Source organism: Aulonocara stuartgranti (genome assembly GCF_965226115.1).
Source record: "Aulonocara stuartgranti genome assembly, chromosome: 8".
NCBI lineage: Eukaryota > Metazoa > Chordata > Actinopteri > Cichliformes > Cichlidae > Aulonocara > Aulonocara stuartgranti.
The window spans coordinates 19,201,460-19,218,484 of record NC_138959.1 but is presented as its reverse complement, the minus strand read 5'-3'; the positions used below and the strand labels follow the sequence as shown (position 1 = coordinate 19,218,484).

The window sequence follows — 17,025 nt, the reverse complement described above, 5'->3', positions numbered from 1 at the left end:
ATTGCTTGCAATTCACATAATGTAAAGATTAAGTATTCCCGTTGGTAACAACAAGTAAAATTAAGAAAATCACTCAAAACACGGACTACTTCCTTGGGATACGGTGCTTTGAAGTGCAGCTACTCGAATTTATCTGGAGAGTGTATTCGAGACCTCAAAAATGCAAACCATGCTGTCACGTCCCCTCCGGCCTCTCGGGGGCGCTCCTGCGGCACACTGTAATAATAACTTCCAGGACTGTGACCAGAATGTAAACAGTGCTCAGGTGATAGCTAACTGCTGTTAACATTAACGGTAGCTAATTTCGTTACTGTAGCCGCTTAATCGCACACGTTATGGCTTCACTATAGATTCCTCGTTTCCCTCTCTGTCTTGTCGTTTGATTGCATAAATGGTGAGTAGCTTCCTGTTCGGTCAGTGAACCTGCTGCTGTATCAAGGCCATAGCAAAGACAGTTACCTAACCGTTTTGATGGACTTCTAAATAACAATAGGTCGAGGAGGAGATGTGTGTATACACGTTTGACCTGCTAACTAGATTTAAACTAAAGCTAAGGGCACAAGATTTAGGTAACTAGTTCCTGTTTATTCAGAACCACTGGTACAAACTAAGACACGTGACTATTTTTTTTAACAGCTCCATAAGCTGTAAACATGACCAAAGACATCGTTGTTGGGGACGAACTACCAGACTGGGTGGGGGCCAAGGAGTTTTATCAGAAGTATGATCCTAAAGAGGTGATTGGCAGGTAAGTCAACCAAAATAGATATACAATGCTGTTAAAAAGCATCCATCGTGATTTGTTTGTTGCTGTCGTTGCTTTTCATATTTGTTACACTGTATGTTTCATATCATCAATAAATTTTAAATATTAGACAAAGATAACCCAAATAAATTCGAAAGGAGGAGAGAGGGAGGGGAGAGGGAGGGGAAACAGGAGGACAAAGGAGGGAACAACTAAGCTGTAGTGCCTCTTCACCTCACTGTGCAATACCTTTTGTGCAATACTTTTGTAAATAGTCAACGGTGCAATAGACTCAATACTTGAAATATGCAATTCACTTGTATTTTAATTTTTATTCCTATTTATTCTATTTATCCCCTTCGTATATTTTATTTATATTGTCTCTGTATTTATATATATGTGTGTGTGTATAACTCTGTAACTTCTGTCGGTGCTGTGCTTTTTTGGAAATCGAATTTCCCAGAGGAACCCACCCGAGGGATTAATAAAGTTCTATCTTATCTTATCTTATCTTATCTTAAATGCAGTTTTTGTTTATTAAAGGTGGAAAAAAAAGTTACTGACATCTATCAATCTTGAAAGAGTTACAAAAACAAGCCTTTGGAACTCCATGGAGAAATGGAGAAAACCTGAAAATGCGGTGAACCTTCCTAGGAGTGGCCGGCCTTAAAATGACTCCAAGATGCCACCGACAGCATCCAGGACGTCACAAAAGAACCCAGAGCTACATCTAAAGAACTGTGGGCCTAACTTGCCCCAGGAGCTGCTTTACTGCCTCAGAACCTCAATAACTTGCTATAATTGATGAAACAATGAATTCTGCGCTCTACCAGAAGATCCAGAAGGAGAATGTACAGCAGTCTGTTAAGCCACTGACACTCAAGCCCACACGGGTTATGCAGCAGAACAATGATCCAAAACACACCAGCAAGTCCACATCTGAATTCTAAGAAGAGTGGAACAAAAGTGTGTTCAGGTTATCTTTGTCTAATATTAAAATGAGTATAATGATCTGAAACATGTAAGTGGAATGGGGCAAATACTGTTCACAAATACTGTACACAGAGCTACTGTGTACATTTTTAAAACCGTGTCATTTCTTTAATAATGTTGAAAATGCACTGTATTGTATGCTCATTGTCAGGGGTGTGAGCAGTGTGGTGCGCAGGTGTGTGCACAGACACACGGGCCAGGAGCTGGCGGTGAAGATTATCGAGATCACAGCTGAGAAGATGACAATCCAGCAGTTGGAGGAGGTGAAAATTTCCACGCTGAAAGAGATCCAAGTGCTCAACATGGTGAAGGGACACCCCTCCATCAGTACGTTGCTGTTCTCTCTCCTTTTGTTAAGGAATCATAAAATTTCTTTCCATAAAGTTTGGTAAGTGTTAAAGTTTTCTTCTGTTTCATTCCCTTTAGTCACCCTCATTGATTCCTATGAGTCTGCTACATTCATATTTTTGGTGTTTGATCTGTGAGTATGAGGACAAAAAACTATTAAACTAAATACTTTTTACACTCCCAACCTGAAATTCAATTTTTTTTCAACAACATTTGTCAATTTGCTGTCTTTTGTTGACAGCATGAGACGTGGAGAGCTGTTTGACTACCTCACAGAAAAAGTTACCTTAAGTGAGAAGGAAACCAGGTGAGCCGCAGCATGACTGCACTATATCTGTATTAATTAATACTAGCAGCATTTTGCATTGGGCACATCATAAAGTTCTGTTTCTGCAGACCATATTGCAAAATATGCCGCCTTTCAAGATTTTATTTAAAAGTTATCCAGCGAGCAGCTCTGCGTTAAAGAGCTGCTGAATATCTAAATATAATCACACGTTTGGTGTCGACTCCCACTTTTAATCTCGTGTCACGCAGCCCAACTTAATCTCACATCAAAAAAGCCGAAGCCTCAAAGCTGCAGCTTTAAAAAAGAAAAACACTCATGTTTTTGGGGTGGTTGTTGTAGTTTTGTAGTGTTTGTTATTAGCATTGTCCTGCTGAAAAATGCAAGGCCTTCCCAGAAAAAATGTCTGGATGGGAGCACATGTTGCTCTAAAACTTGTATATACATTTCATCACAGATGTTGCCTTTCCAGATGTGCAAGATCACAGTCGCAGTGCTGCTTTTTAGCTTTGTTGCTTGCGTACAGAGATTTCTCCAGATTCTCTGAGTTGAGGTTATGGGAGTTCATATTATGTATAGTAGATAATGAGGTATTCAAAGTCTTTGCAACTCATTGAGGAACATTATTCTAAAATTGCTTCACAATTTTTAGATGCAGGTTTTTGCAGATTGTTGACTCTCTACCCATCTTTATTTCTGAGAAGCTCTGATTCTCTAAGATTTTCATTTTATACCCAATCATTTTAATCACTTGGTGAAGCCAGCAATGTTGTGTATCCCATGAATAATCAAGCCAAAGATATGATTAAAATTACACAAACATATTACACAGTGTTTACTCTGAACCTTAGACACGCTCGGACGAAATCTATTTTACACGGATCAAATGTGTGTATTCGGTTCTTTACAGGAGCATGATGCGAGCTCTGCTGGAGGCCGTGCAATACCTTCATTCCCTCAACATCGTACACCGGGATCTGAAACCGGAGAACATTCTCCTGGACGATTATGGCCATATCAAACTCTCTGACTTTGGTTTTTCCGTGCAGCTACAACCTGGGGAGAAGCTTCGAGGTATGGCTGTGGATCATGAGCATATCCTGTGACAAGTGTTCATCCATTATTAGTTTAAAACAATCTTTTCTGTTATAATCAGAGCTCTGTGGGACACCTGGTTATTTGGCGCCCGAAATACTAAAGTGTTCCATGGATGAAATGCACCCAGGCTATGGCAAGGAGGTCGATCTGTGAGTCTGTCTTTGTTCGGCGGAGATTTACAAACGTGCTACTTCTCACTGCCGTTTCTAACATTTGCATGGTGTGTGTTTCTAAGCTGGGCCTGTGGAGTCATCCTCTTCACCTTACTAGCTGGCTCGCCTCCATTCTGGCACCGTAAGCAGATGCTGATGCTGAGGATGATAATGGAGGGTCGCTATCAGTTCAGCTCCCCAGAGTGGGACGACCGGTCTGACACTGTGAAGGATCTGGTAAGCTCATACAGTCAGCTTATTCTGTACTGCAGCAACCCTAATATTGACATTTTCAGTGCAAAGAATAAATCATATTGCAGTATTTGCATCTCTTAAATCATTCATGTGTACTTCTGTAATCTTTGTGCTTGTGATACTCAGATATCCAGGCTGCTGGTGGTGGACCCAGCTAACCGTCTCACTGCTGAGCAAGCCTTGGCCCATTCCTTCTTCAGGCAGTACCAGCGGGAGGATGTGAGGCTCTTCAGCCCCAGAAAGACGTTTAGGGTGAGCCGCTGTGTTAGCCCAGCATTGTTATTGCCGCTGATTTAAACTGTCTGTGGAAAAAGGAAATAACTTCCACATGCTTCCATGCATCCAGGTTCTGATAGTGAGCGTGCTCGCCTGCATCAGGATGTACAGCCGCTACCGCAGGGTGCGGCCGCTAACCCGAGAGGTGCTGGCGAGGGATCCTTACTCCATCCGCGGCATGCGCAAGCTCATCGACGGCTGCGCCTTCCGGATCTACGGGCACTGGGTCAAGAAAGGGGAGCAGCAGAACCGAGCAGCCCTCTTTCAGAACACTGCTAAGATCATGCTGCTAGAGCTGGAGGAGTTTGAAACATAAAAGGTCAACCTCGTCGCTCAAAAACGCTTTTATGTATCCGTTTGCATGTGCTGTCATTGCGGTGTTTGCTCCATCGAGTTACTGTTTCAAGATAAGGAATGCAGGGACGGGGGATCTTTGTGTGCCTTAATGCGCATCGTGGCTCTGAAAGTTCAAGATAAGCATGCACCACTTAATAATCCTTATCTGTTGTTGTCTGAAACTCCCTGTCAGGTCATCCGGTTTGCAGTGCAATTTGCCGTTGAGGACACCTTGCACGATCTCTTTAGTAAAACTCATCATAATATATATTTAGGATTTTATGTGTTAATCGTCCGTTATAACTGAGTAGGCCAGTGGCGTCAAACTCATTTTAATTCATGGGCCACATGCAGCCCAATTTGATCGCAAGTAAAAGTGTTTCATAATAAAAATCTATTTTAAAAAAATCTTAAAAATGTTCCTTTTCTTTTAGCGGCGAGTACAATTATGTATTTAATAAATCCTACATTTACTAAACAGATGATGGTGAAATTAAGTGTCGCTCTTAACGACTTACAAGACGAGTGGCCCACAGTGTGTGTGTTTGACCCCTCTGATGTAGAGAAAGCACTGTGTAGGTTAAGTGGAAATCAAAGCACTGAGATTAGTTATTAGTTATATACCTAGTATGCTCATATTGACTCTACTTGAGTAGCTTTGCATGATTCACGGTTCATAAAAACACTTGTATGTCTTTTACTGCGCATTAGTGCAGACCTTCAGGCCACACGACCATTAAGCCAACTTTCTTCCTTATTACCTGAAACTTTAATATAACACGTAACATTGTAATACTACAAAAACAGCAGAAAATAAGGAAAAAGCATAATAAGTCTCCTTTATTAGACACATACAGGTACATAGAAGTGCTGCGTTAAAGCTCAGATTTACATATATGCCAGTATTACGAGTCAGCACTGGGGCACATGTGTGAAATATTCAAGTTAAATATTTGGAGTGTTTGTCGTGTTTCATGCATGCAAGCATTCCTCAACAGGAAACCCACTCAAGACTAACTGTGAACATCGTTTGCGACTGTAAAACTAACAAGCACCATTCCTAACTCAGTTCATTCTTTCATCTAGAGAGAATTACGTTCTTTTGATTTCCTGGAAGTGCCTGTTTGGGGAAAAAAACATGTAATTATATAAATGCAGGTATAAAGTATGTTGTGCTGTACATGGAGAAAAATGGTTTTATTGACAATAAAACAAATGTTTTAATCGTGCTGCTTTGTAGGAGTGCTTTATTTGAAATCTACCACCTATCTAGATGGGGTAAAAAAAAAGTGTGTTATTTTTTGGCTTTGTGGCTGTTCTGTGAGTAATCTAAAGCACTGTTTTGCTGAGATGCTTTTTCTTTAATCCGCTGATCTAGTTGCCCAGACACAAGCATCATCTGCTCTCTGACTTGTTGCTCTATCAGCGCCTTCAGCTCAGATGTGGCTCCTGAAAGAGAGGAAATGAAGCCGTTCCTTGCATGACTTTGCTTGGGCTGTGTTGGACTGTAAAAGTTATGCCTGCAGCATAACTGCTGCGCTGCCGTGATTTTTACCTGCTGGGGCCGCGATGGAGGCTTGCTGTGTTTCAGAAGACGTCCCATCTTCCGCCTCTGTCTCATTCTCAACACCTGGTCGGATAAAAGTAATAATAAATATAGCTCAGTACTTTTTTTTTTTACTTTTTTTTTCTAAATATCCCATTTTTAATGCAACACATAACAAGGCAGGTGCTGGATTGGAGGAGTTTTTTTTTTTTCCTTTTAATATTCATTTCCACAGGAAGTGAAAAGGAGATTAAGAATGTTTTGCAAGAGTACATCTGATCCAATTTCACTCTAACCACAACTGTGCAAGATTGGATCACACATGTAGTCACTGCAAAGAGGTAGAAGACGATTTTTATACACTACATGAACTGAATTTCTGAGCCAGCTATACAAAGAAATCCATGCCATGAAGCACCCGGCATACTGTTTCTGTACTGGTGATAATTCCAGAGAAGGGTCGGAGCTCTGCAGTTAAGTGAGCCAGCAGAGCATTGGCTGGGTTTCTGCAGTTCCTAAAAGCGTCTACTTTGCAATAATCTCACTTACAGGTGATGGTAGAATATGTATGAGAGAAAAATTTTTACAAAATGAGTTGTTGCAATGGCGACATCCTATTACAGCGCCACGCTCAAATTCAGTGAGCTCTTTAGAGCGACCCATTCTTTCACAAATGTTTGTAAAGGCAGACTGCGTAGCTTGTTGCTTCATTTTATGCATCTGTGGCAATGCGACTGAAAACATCTGAATTTACTTTCTTTCTTATCTTAACACTGTATGATTTCAGATTGCTTTTCCTTTTTTTGTCTTCATTGTCTGACAGCTTTGTTTGTGCCAAACACGTTTGCTTTTCCAAGATGAACTCTGTAAATTCTCTATAGGCTCTTCTTCGTGTGTTACTTTTATCTGTTTTTGTTTATTCATTTCTATTCGTGTTATTTCTGTTAATACAGTATATGTGTGATATGGCATTGTCTAAACTGACAGGCAGGAGGGTAAAAGAAAGAGGGAGAAAGAAAAAAGGGAACAGGGGAGAATAAAGGCGAGAATAAAATATAATTGCTCTCCCCCGCTATATGTAACTTTAATGCTACTAAAAACTTTGCTTTTTACCTGGCGCAGAAGAATCCTCCACGGTAGGGGATCCAATATCCGGCATCCCAGAGTATCTCAAAGACAGATCAAGATTCACCTGTTGGTGGAAAAAAAACTTACTTAAAATGTATTTGGTACACAGGGGGCACTACTGAGAACAGGAAAGCTGCACAGAGGGTAACTAACATGGCCCAAAAAAATCATTGGCTGCCCACCACCACCCCTGGAGGCCATCACCAGATCCTCCTGTCTCAGGAAAAACCAGGGCCATCACAGGTGACCCCTGGTAGGCACCTCCAGACTCACTAACAGCTTCTTGCCCTGGGCCATTCAGACTGTTAACACTATCCCCCCACAACACACCCACCCACCTCTAGCCACTCAGAATCTATTCAGACCAAGTCTTTTCTTTGCACTATCTCCAAGCACTTTTCTCTCCATTGTGTGCCTTTCTATTGCTTTGTACATACATATATACATATTCCTCTAGTTTGTATATATCTCTTCTGTTCCTATATATTCCTGATGTCTTTACTATTTTATTTTTTTTTACTCCTGCACAGCTGTCGTGGAGCACCCATAATTTCCTTGTATGACAATGACAATAAAGGGTTATTCTATTCTATTCTATTCTATATTTGTTTGTTTGTATATTTGTGATATAATTTATTATTTCACAAACAAGCATGTAGCACTAAATACAATCTATGTGCTTTAGAAATACATTTTACTTTACCTAATGACAAATACTGAAAACTCAAGTCAGTTAATTCATGACATTTACCTGTGTGGTAAAGATATATTTATATAGCTTGTAGTGTTTCATGTAGTTGTTGAGGATGTATGTTAAGACACGGTTAACCTCATCAGCATTGAAGAGGCTGATGCTGAACGGAGGCCGCTGTAGAGGGGAGACACACACGCACACACAAACACACTATGAATCAGCATTACAGTCGTGGATCTGTATGAGTTTGAAAATGAAACAGTGACTGCCAAATTTTGCACACACCCTGACTGAGTGGCATAACAGAAGCTCTCTGCAGTACTTGAAACACTGCTCCGAGTTATTGAGTGGAGTTTCTGCAAGAAAGGAGGTTCAGACACATGTCATGTAAAGTTAAAGGATACTTTGGCATTTAATGGTGGTGATGCAAGTCACGTGACACTAGGTCAACAATCTTACTGAGTTAATCACTGACTCATAAGATTGTACAGTATTTCCTTCAATTGCCTAAATACTGTATTTTTTTTACAGACTTAACAGAAGAGTTGAGTCTGCGCTAAACAAATGTTGTGAGGAGAAGAGATCATTTGTACTGTTTTGATTTTAAACACATCATTTTCAAAGCTGACTACACATAGTTAAGATAAAGCTACTTTGCTTACCCACGTTGGCTTCATGAATTGACTTGATAATGGACAAGAGAGTAGACGTTTGTTCTTTGTTGAAGCTGTGCTCTCTGCAGAAAAGCACCGCCTGAACGTACAGCTCCAGAAGAACTCCCTTTCTGGGTTCAGGGAGGTCAACTCGAAGCACACTGCACAGAGCACTGTCACAGAGGAGAACAAGTAACCCCCCCTAAATAACGTCTGTGCCCTATAATTGAGTGATTATTGTTTATAAATGAGTGACAGAAACCTCTCCAGATCGGGAATGGATTGCATTTTGTTGATCTCTTCCATATCATGGTAGCTTACATCTGTCCTGAGGGAAATAGATTCATGGATAAATATTACAATCAGGCAGGCAAAGTGTAAATAAAATGGAAGCTAACGAAAATGATCTGCACCGTGTGTGTGACCCAGCTCTCACCATAGCATCACTTTAGCTTTCAGGTCATGTGGTAGCTACAAAAGAAAACGATGCTTTTTATACATTGTAATCCATTACAAATAATAATAAAAGCTCTGTCAATTGTAAGATGTAACATGAATATTTATGCCAAAATTGTTTTTTTTTTTAATTAACAGAGGCTAAATGAGTAGGAAGTAAAGAGAACCGAACACAGAAGCAGCGAATAAAACTTGAAGAGCATACCTTAATTGTCCCATCCATTTTTAAAAGTTATTATTTCTTTAGGTGAAATAACTAGCTATAGTTAAAATGGACAGACTTCAAAACATGTTTTACAGTTTAAAGAAAATATATCAGAAAATAAATCTGACTGGAGTATGCTCCGTTTTGTTAGCCACCTGTATCCTAGCAACAGGCCACTTTTTTCTTTTTCCGGTTCAGTGTCCTACAAAATAAAACAACTAAATAAACATTTCTTTACTGTTTATCACATTATTATACATCATGTTATATAATTTAATAGATCTTATTTATGCAGCAATGCTCTTAAAGGTAACGGCATGAGCCGCACTGATTTGTTATTATCTTATAATTTAATGTAAAGTGAAGTGCCCCCCCCCCCCCACACACACACACACACGCACACAACGAAACAAAACAAAAAGAAAACCAAAACAATAATAATGAATTAATTAAAAACCTCATCACTTGGTACATTTGCAAGTCCTCGGTTAAACCCATGATGATGAGATCAGCGCTCTGTGGGAGTCATCCATCTGCTGTTGGATTTCTTGTTCTTGTGGCTGAAAATAGGAGGCTAACGACCTTTGGCTGTATGTTTTCGGATCGTTATGCCAAACGTAGTGCCAACATAATGCAGGATGAAGAGTCGAAAGTTAAATCTAAAAATAAACAGAGAGAAAAAAAATTGCAGGCGAAAGATGTAATGAGCCAGGCTGTTGTGTGATAAATAAAAGAAAATTAAAGATGCTGGGTTTGGAACTCTTTTTAAGCTCTCCATCGCTGCGTGAAGCTGTAACCATGGCAACGCCATAAACCTGCCTGAGTTTTCTGTCAACAGCTGTGTGCTTTTGTTTTTTTGTTTTTTGTTTATGTTTATGTTTTGGGGTTTTTTTTGGGGGGGGGGGGGGGGGGGGGGGGGTCATTAACTGAATCCAAAGCGATGCATAGCAAACCTAATAGCGAGAAGCTTTGGGGGCTATCTGTGCGACTGCTGTGGCTTCCGTGTTTGTTTACGGGGTACCACATTCCTGTTTCTCTTGCCTCACGTTTCTGCTGCAGGCCTTAACATCTTCATGAAGTAGTATGGAAAGCCTGTTCAACAGGCTGCTCGTCACCCTGACTGAGCTGCCGCTGCAGTTTAAGAACATTATCCCCATTTAATCTACTTTGCCTTCTGCTGCACGCAGGTGGACAGACTGGCAGATGGAGCTGGGCGGCACAATCAAACACCCGCTTTCCGTCCTTAATTGCACGTAGTGGGTTTTTCTCTGGACACAGTCGACATTTTTTAATTGTTCTCACCTTGAGCGTTGATGGTGGACTTCATCTTTTGTTTGCAGATACTCTGATTCATCTAGTGACTGCTTCATCAGTTAATAGGGAGGTTTTACCCGGACATGGAGGAGCCCGACATACGACAACAGAAGCTGGACAACCAGGTGAAGATACAATGATTATAATTTAAATATATCTTTTATATATTCTAGTTTCCACTGGTACAAGAATCGTAATTGCAAACATTACATAGGTTTTACCATTTTGTAAAAAGCATGCAAGACTGTCACAGTGAGACTGGAGCAAACACTAAAATTTTGTCAATTGTTGCTCACAAGTACTAACATTTAAGCATAGCTTTACAAAAATAGATACATTTAAAAAACAAATCTTTCTCCAGTTGGAAAAGGTCCCAGTCTGTGTCAGAACCACCTGCTGTTTCCTGAGCTGCTAAACTTCAAGTCCCAGACACGTTTATGCTATACAGTATGCGGTTTTGATCTATTTAAGCTTTACATATATGCCCTATAGTAGTCACGTCAGCACGTAACCCATAGTAGTAAAGTACTAATCCTAAATTAAGAACTAGCAGTATTAGTGTAGTAAACTGTGAAAATGAAAATGCAGGTGCATGAGCAATCATTTAGGCTGTCCAGAATTAAAACCACTACAACTCACTATCTAACTTCCCAGAGCCCTTCCCTTAGCCTGGTTCTCCTGGAGCTTTCTTCCTGGTAAAGGGGAGTTTTTCCTTCCCACTGTTGCCAAGTGCTCGTCCTCTGACTGTTGGGTCTTTACCTTAAATATAAGCACTTTTAGGTGACTGTTGTTGTGATTTGGCAATACATAAATAAAATTGAATTCAACTGAATTCAGTTGCATGAGAAAGAAAGCAGAACATTGTTTTATTAATGACTCTCAAGAGCCCATTTGGACCATATCTATGTAAATATATTTCCATGTGTGAACACTGTGTAGAGACTGAGTTTGTCTGATGTGTGACCCACAGCGAACCCTTTTGATGAAGAAGCAGCAGAAGAAGAGAGCTGATTCTCAAATGGTGTTGACCAACCGGGACACTCGAGAGAAGAATCGAAAGCACAAAGCTGTCCACTCTGATGAGACGCCTCTGTTGATCAGCCAATCACTGAGTAGCACTTCTCTTAGTGGTTGGTGTTAGAATAATTAATTAGAATAAATCATTAAAAAAAAAACTAAACATGTCTTTACAATGTGTGATTTAATTTTTTATTTGTTCATCATTTATAAATCTTTTTTGTTTGTTTGTTTTTTGCTTATTTTGAAGATCAAGTTGAGCATGCCCATGATAACCCACTGGATGTGATTACACTTGGTGAAGGTGACACAACAGCAAATGTGGAGTTAGATGAGATGCCTGCAGAGAAGCCAGTCGTTCCCAAGAAAATGAACTTGGAGATTGACAGAGAGCCTGAGGTGAAATACGAAGGGGCCAACGAAGCCCAAGCGGAAGGGAAAAAGACAAAGAAGAAAGATGTGAAAAAGGACAAAGCCAAACGTAAGCGGTCATGTAAGAAACTGTCCCGTGCTTTGATGAACGCTGTTCGTTACAGACGCCTATTGATCAGCAACTAACTGCTTTTTCAGAGGTGGAAGAGACAGAGGAAAAGAAGAAAGAAAAAGACACGGAGAAGAAGGAGAAAAAAACAAAGAAGAAGAGCAAAGACTCTGTCGACGCACCGAAGACAAATAAGACAACCAAACAAGAGCGCAAAAGTAATAAAACAAATTCACACTTCCACTCTAAGAGCTTTGCATCTAACAAGAAAAAACCCACTTCCATTAAATTAAAGGAGCTTCACATCAAGCTTTATGCAAATGTCTGCTCTTTTACAGAGAAGAACCTACAGGAGGCTTTAACGTCTGAAGCAGTGTCAGCAGAGGTAAGCCCAGAGAAGACTAAACAAGATCAAAGTGAAGCTGAACAAGAAGAAGAAGAAGAAGAAGAAGAAGAAGATGGGCTTCAGAGGAATGCTTCTCAAACACCTAAAAGGAAAAAAGACCTGGACACATGTGAGAGAAAAATCTGTTCTGCATGATGTCTTGATGCATTCTCAATCATCCAGGAAAGTAAATCTCCAAAAGTTGATTCTGTTCATCTGGACGTAGCGTTTTGTGGGAGAAATGTTTCGTCACTCATCCAAGTGACTTCTTCAGTCTCGACTGACGAAACGTTTCTCCCACAAAACGCCACGTCCAGATGAACAGAATCAACATCTGGAGGTATTCTGTATGATCCCCGGTTCTTTAAAGTTTTATAAAAGAACATTGTCATTGTTTATCTCCATAGCCAGATGCCAAATAAGTGACGAGAGCAAAGACGAGGAGGTCCAAGAGAAAGAGAAAAAAGAGAAAAAGTCACACAAAGCAGAGAAAACTACACGAAGTCTAGCGTCCCTGAACTCCAACTACAGGGAGAGTTCATCTACAGCCAGTGAATCTAATGAAAGAGTAAGACGTTACAGGCGCAAGAAGCAAAAACAAACAAAAAAACAAATGGAAAAGATCTCAAAAAATCATTTACATCCTTTTTCTTTTCAGCCAACTTCTCCAATATCAGTGGAAGATCTTGAGAAGTTTGCCTTACGTCCTGCTCCTAGAGATGTGACGATCCAGTGCAGGGTCACGAGGGACAGGAGAGGCATGGAGAAGGGCATTTACCCAACTTACTACCTCCACATGGAGAAAGAGGATGGAAAGAGGGTTGGTGCACTGATTTTAGCTACAGTAATTTCATTTTGCTGTCGTATTTGTGTCAAAGCATCATTCTCTCCCTCTGTTTAACCACTGTGCCACCTCTAGGTGTTTCTAATGGCGGGCCGAAAGAGAAAGAAGTGCAAAACATCCAACTATCTCATCTCTACTGACCCCACAAATCTATCCAGAGATACAAACTCCTACATAGGAAAACTAAGGTGATTTCACCATTTAAAATGAAAAAATGTAGTATGATCTGGTCTTTTGGTCTTGTGCCACAGCTCTGATCGGTTGTAACCTCGGTCATTTTCATCCCAAAATTCCTTGGAGATCTTTGGACAGCTGAACTCACTTTTTAAACCTTTTTATTTACATAGAAAATTCAGGTTTTTCATAAAAATTAATTCAGCGAGTTATAGTAAAAGTAAAGCAAAGTAAAAGTTGTGATTTTTACTTTGCTTTCTTTAAAGAATTGTCTTATCTGCAGCATTCACAGCCATGCCGACCTTTGCCACTCTCGCTGTAAGTTTGTTAAGGTAATCTGGAGGCGTTTCACACCTCCAAAGCACCTCCAGTAAGATGGATTGGCACTTCTTACATGCCATATGGTCAAACTGTTCTCATGACAGCTGAACAGAGCAGGAAAGGGTCTGCTTTATTATACCAGCTGACTGCTTCTTTGAGAGGTATGAAATATCTGCGTGGTTTTAAAGTAAACTGGATTCAGTCGAGCAGCGTCCGTCATATATCTTGCACAGATCTCCCACTTCACCACTACCAAAGTACACACTCCTTCACATTTCCTTTATGATACTCAGAGCTCGTGTCAGGCACGTGCCCAGTTGCCTTATGTCTAACAACTGTTCCTTAACACTTCAAATGCACAGTAACCTGTCTGGCTTAGCCAGAAATCATTTGCCCTGCAATAGAATCTATGACACATGGGAGGCTCCAGCTACAGACATAAAGAACTCAAGAAAAAGCACCATAAGATTAGTGTGAGAGCACCACGAATGTGTAAAAAAAAAAAAGCCACTGCACTCCATCTGTGATTGCTGATGTTCCAATCTGGACCAAAGTGAACTAACAGCCATCTGAAGAGTGAGCCCGGCTAATAGTTGGGGTTTAAAAGCACTTGTCACCACTCTGGCCTTTTCCCTAACAAAGATCTGCAATGCTGACTTACCGGAAAAAATAAGTGAGCATCAAAGCATCTGTGGTGTGTGTGCTAGCTCAAATTGTTTTAGATCATGATTGTGATAGGACTCATTTGTTTCAGGTCAAATGTGCTAGGTACAAAGTTCACAGTCTATGATGGAGGTGAAAACCCGGAGAAAAAACCTTTCATAAAAGAGTGTGAATCAGTGAGGCAAGAGCTAGCAGCAATTTGCTACGTAGGTACCACACACACACACACACACACACACACACACACACACACACACACACACACACACACACATGCATGCTATTTGCAGAACAGACAAAGCTTTCCAACATGCATCACAACCATTTATCACATTCCAGGAGACAAATGTGCTGGGTTTCAAGGGTCCAAGGAAGATGACGGTGCTCATCCCTGGCATGCTGGAGAATGATGAAAGAGTGGTCATCCGGCCCAAAAATGTATAAGTAAAACATAAAACTCATTCACAGTGTTATTAAACCTGTGATAGGAGTGAATTATTTCAGATCAACTTATCTTATCCTCTTATTCCAGGACCTGGAGACTCTGTTGACCCGCCATGCAAATGGCAACACGGACAAACTGGTCACCTTGGTGAACAAATCCCCGAGCTGGAACGAACAGACTCAGTCGTACGTGCTCAACTTTCACGGACGTGTCACCCAGGCCTCTGTCAAAAACTTCCAGATCATCCACCCTGACAATGGTAGGGCGACTTATTGTCCGTCTCTGAATAACCACTGGAGAAACGATTTGGCTCATTAACTTCAATGCCCTCCTGTTTTTTCCAGAGGACTACATCGTGATGCAGTTTGGCCGCGTAGCTGAGGACGTCTTCTCGATGGACTACAGTTTCCCTATGTGTGCCCTGCAAGCTTTTGCCATCACCCTCTCATCCTTTGATGGCAAGCTGGCCTGCGAGTGAGCGATGCTGGTGTGCCTCAAGTGCTTAAAGAGATCCCCACACAGGATCAGTTTTCATGTTCTGTATCCTGCCGGACTGTAACACTAACATATACATTTAATATGCCACAGACATCAGAGGAGACTTATTTTATAGGGCTGTTTACTATTTTATCACCACTGTTAAAATAAGGGTTTACTTTTCATATTTCTCAGATGTGCAAAGAACTTTTCAAATGTGAAAGATTACCATGTGAAAACTACCCATTAAATATTGATTAACAGCATTAACAGTATTAAAAGTGTGCGAAGAGTCATATTTAAAATATTTAATCGTTCTCTATGTTTACTTAATGAATTTTATTATTTAAACATTACATTGCTGATATTTTCCGTGACAAAAAAAGCCCACAGTGTTATCAGCCTGTGGACTTTTCCATTAACTTGATTAGTACAACTTTTGCAGCTTCAATCAGCCTCTCAGATTTGTATCAGTGTGATTACATGTGACATCTCTAGCTGTTTGCTATCATCTCAGAGTGTTTATCACGAAAAGGAAACTTTTTTTTTTATCAAAGTACTAAAAACAGAGGAAAAAAACTGTATCAGATGTAGAAGAACTGCAGCACGTTGCAGATTTCTCTTCTTGCACAATATAAAGATTCGAACACTAGTTCCATCCCAGGACCATCACCATTGCTGATCTCAAGCAAGTTTTAATGCTGCTTAACAGGAAAAAGGGGGGGACAGAAGTCATTTGGGTTTCAGTTAGTAAAAATAAGCCTCAGTTTCGTTCTGTGGTAAAGTAAGACGATCGGAGGTAAACAGGTATTTTTGAAACCTAACCTCTGCAATCGCATTTATACATTGCCATTCTGTGTTTATTCATTTCCTGTTGAAATGGTATTATAGCGCAAAAAAATGTTTGCGGGTATTCCCATCACAATATCTACTAATACTTGCTGCAGCATACTTCACAAGTAAAGCAGGCGATGCATTATGTAACTGGGCCCTCAGGCCGTAAAAAAAAACACGAGTGCATGATGAACGAGACACATCCAGCTAAAGTGAGATTCAGTCTGCTAGAGTGTGTTTACACATTTGTAAATAAACAAAATCATGAACCCTAGAGGAAGCCGTGAAACTCACCATCAGCTCTTATCTTTTGTAACATCTTTCACCAAAAGCGTACACAACCCCAATTTCAGCTAATCTGCTCTCAGTGCATGTTGCACAACACCCTTGCAGGTTGCACAATAATTAGCATACTCTAATATCAGGTTACTTGTTAAATTGAAGTAATAATAATAATGATATAGAAAGTGCTGTGGTGGCTTAAAGGTAGATTAAGGCATGCAAACTTGGACTGCGTGGCTTTTTGCTGTCTAGATTCCACAGGAAGAGCACGTAAATGTACTGTTTTCTGTAAATATGAATAAAACAACTCAGGAATAAATAGCAAAGAAAACCTACTTTTAAAAAAATATTATATGAAAGTCAAAAGATGTTGATGTGCAGTATACAAAAGGTAAAAATCTTAATCCTGTTTAGACATTTACAGCCAATGTGCAGAAAATGTTAACACACAAATATGTGTTTAGAGGTGTGTTTTAAATCTGTGTCCCTAAAGCAGATGAATGTCTGACAGAAATGAGTGGATATCTTACGCTGTAGGTTTAGAGCTCAGTGAAAGGTGTTTATATAGTCATTTCTGTCACATGGCATCTCAGGCTTCATCGTTTTTGCAGCTTATC

At 40.3% G+C, this 17,025-nt stretch overlaps 3 protein-coding genes across 6 annotated transcripts; 2 read left to right on the top strand and 1 right to left on the bottom strand.

Annotated features, from left to right (window-relative positions):
• Positions 1-73: 73 nt before the first annotated feature.
• On the top strand, positions 74-5,718 carry phkg2 (phosphorylase kinase, gamma 2 (testis)). The gene is made up of 10 exons (XM_082544535.1): positions 74-394; positions 637-748; positions 1,890-2,065; positions 2,165-2,219; positions 2,328-2,393; positions 3,283-3,446; positions 3,529-3,619; positions 3,706-3,859; positions 4,004-4,129; positions 4,224-5,718. The coding sequence occupies exons 2-10, from the start codon at positions 654-656 to the stop codon at positions 4,467-4,469; spliced, it is 1,173 nt and encodes a 390-aa protein (XP_082400661.1). The 5' UTR covers positions 74-394; positions 637-653; the 3' UTR covers positions 4,470-5,718.
• Positions 5,310-9,349, bottom strand: cfap119 (cilia and flagella associated protein 119). Of its 2 annotated transcripts, none has more exons than XM_082544536.1 (9): positions 9,172-9,349; positions 8,947-8,981; positions 8,773-8,838; positions 8,520-8,683; positions 8,143-8,213; positions 7,915-8,031; positions 7,149-7,227; positions 6,045-6,119; positions 5,310-5,938 (listed from the first exon to the last, which is right to left on the bottom strand). In XM_082544536.1, exons 1-9 carry the CDS (start codon positions 9,187-9,189, stop codon positions 5,784-5,786), a joined length of 780 nt encoding a protein of 259 aa, XP_082400662.1. In that variant the 5' UTR covers positions 9,190-9,349; the 3' UTR covers positions 5,310-5,783. The 2 variants fall into 2 exon arrangements, with proteins under 2 accessions (XP_082400662.1, XP_082400663.1); XM_082544537.1 differs by having other exon boundaries at positions 8,773-8,833.
• A 1,004-nt stretch (positions 9,350-10,353) lies between these two features.
• On the top strand, positions 10,354-16,353 carry LOC309712506 (uncharacterized protein). 3 transcript variants are annotated; one of them, XM_082543332.1, is made up of 13 exons: positions 10,354-10,420; positions 10,512-10,610; positions 11,456-11,615; positions 11,753-11,983; positions 12,073-12,201; positions 12,322-12,498; positions 12,776-12,936; positions 13,027-13,188; positions 13,288-13,400; positions 14,462-14,576; positions 14,710-14,808; positions 14,903-15,074; positions 15,160-16,353. In XM_082543332.1, exons 2-13 carry the CDS (start codon positions 10,569-10,571, stop codon positions 15,291-15,293), a joined length of 1,695 nt encoding a protein of 564 aa, XP_082399458.1. In that variant the 5' UTR covers positions 10,354-10,420; positions 10,512-10,568; the 3' UTR covers positions 15,294-16,353. The 3 variants fall into 3 exon arrangements, with proteins under 3 accessions (XP_082399458.1, XP_082399459.1, XP_082399457.1); XM_082543333.1 differs by having other exon boundaries at positions 10,354-10,427; XM_082543331.1 differs by having other exon boundaries at positions 10,360-10,610; positions 15,160-16,352.
• The last annotated feature ends 672 nt before the right edge of the window (positions 16,354-17,025 follow it).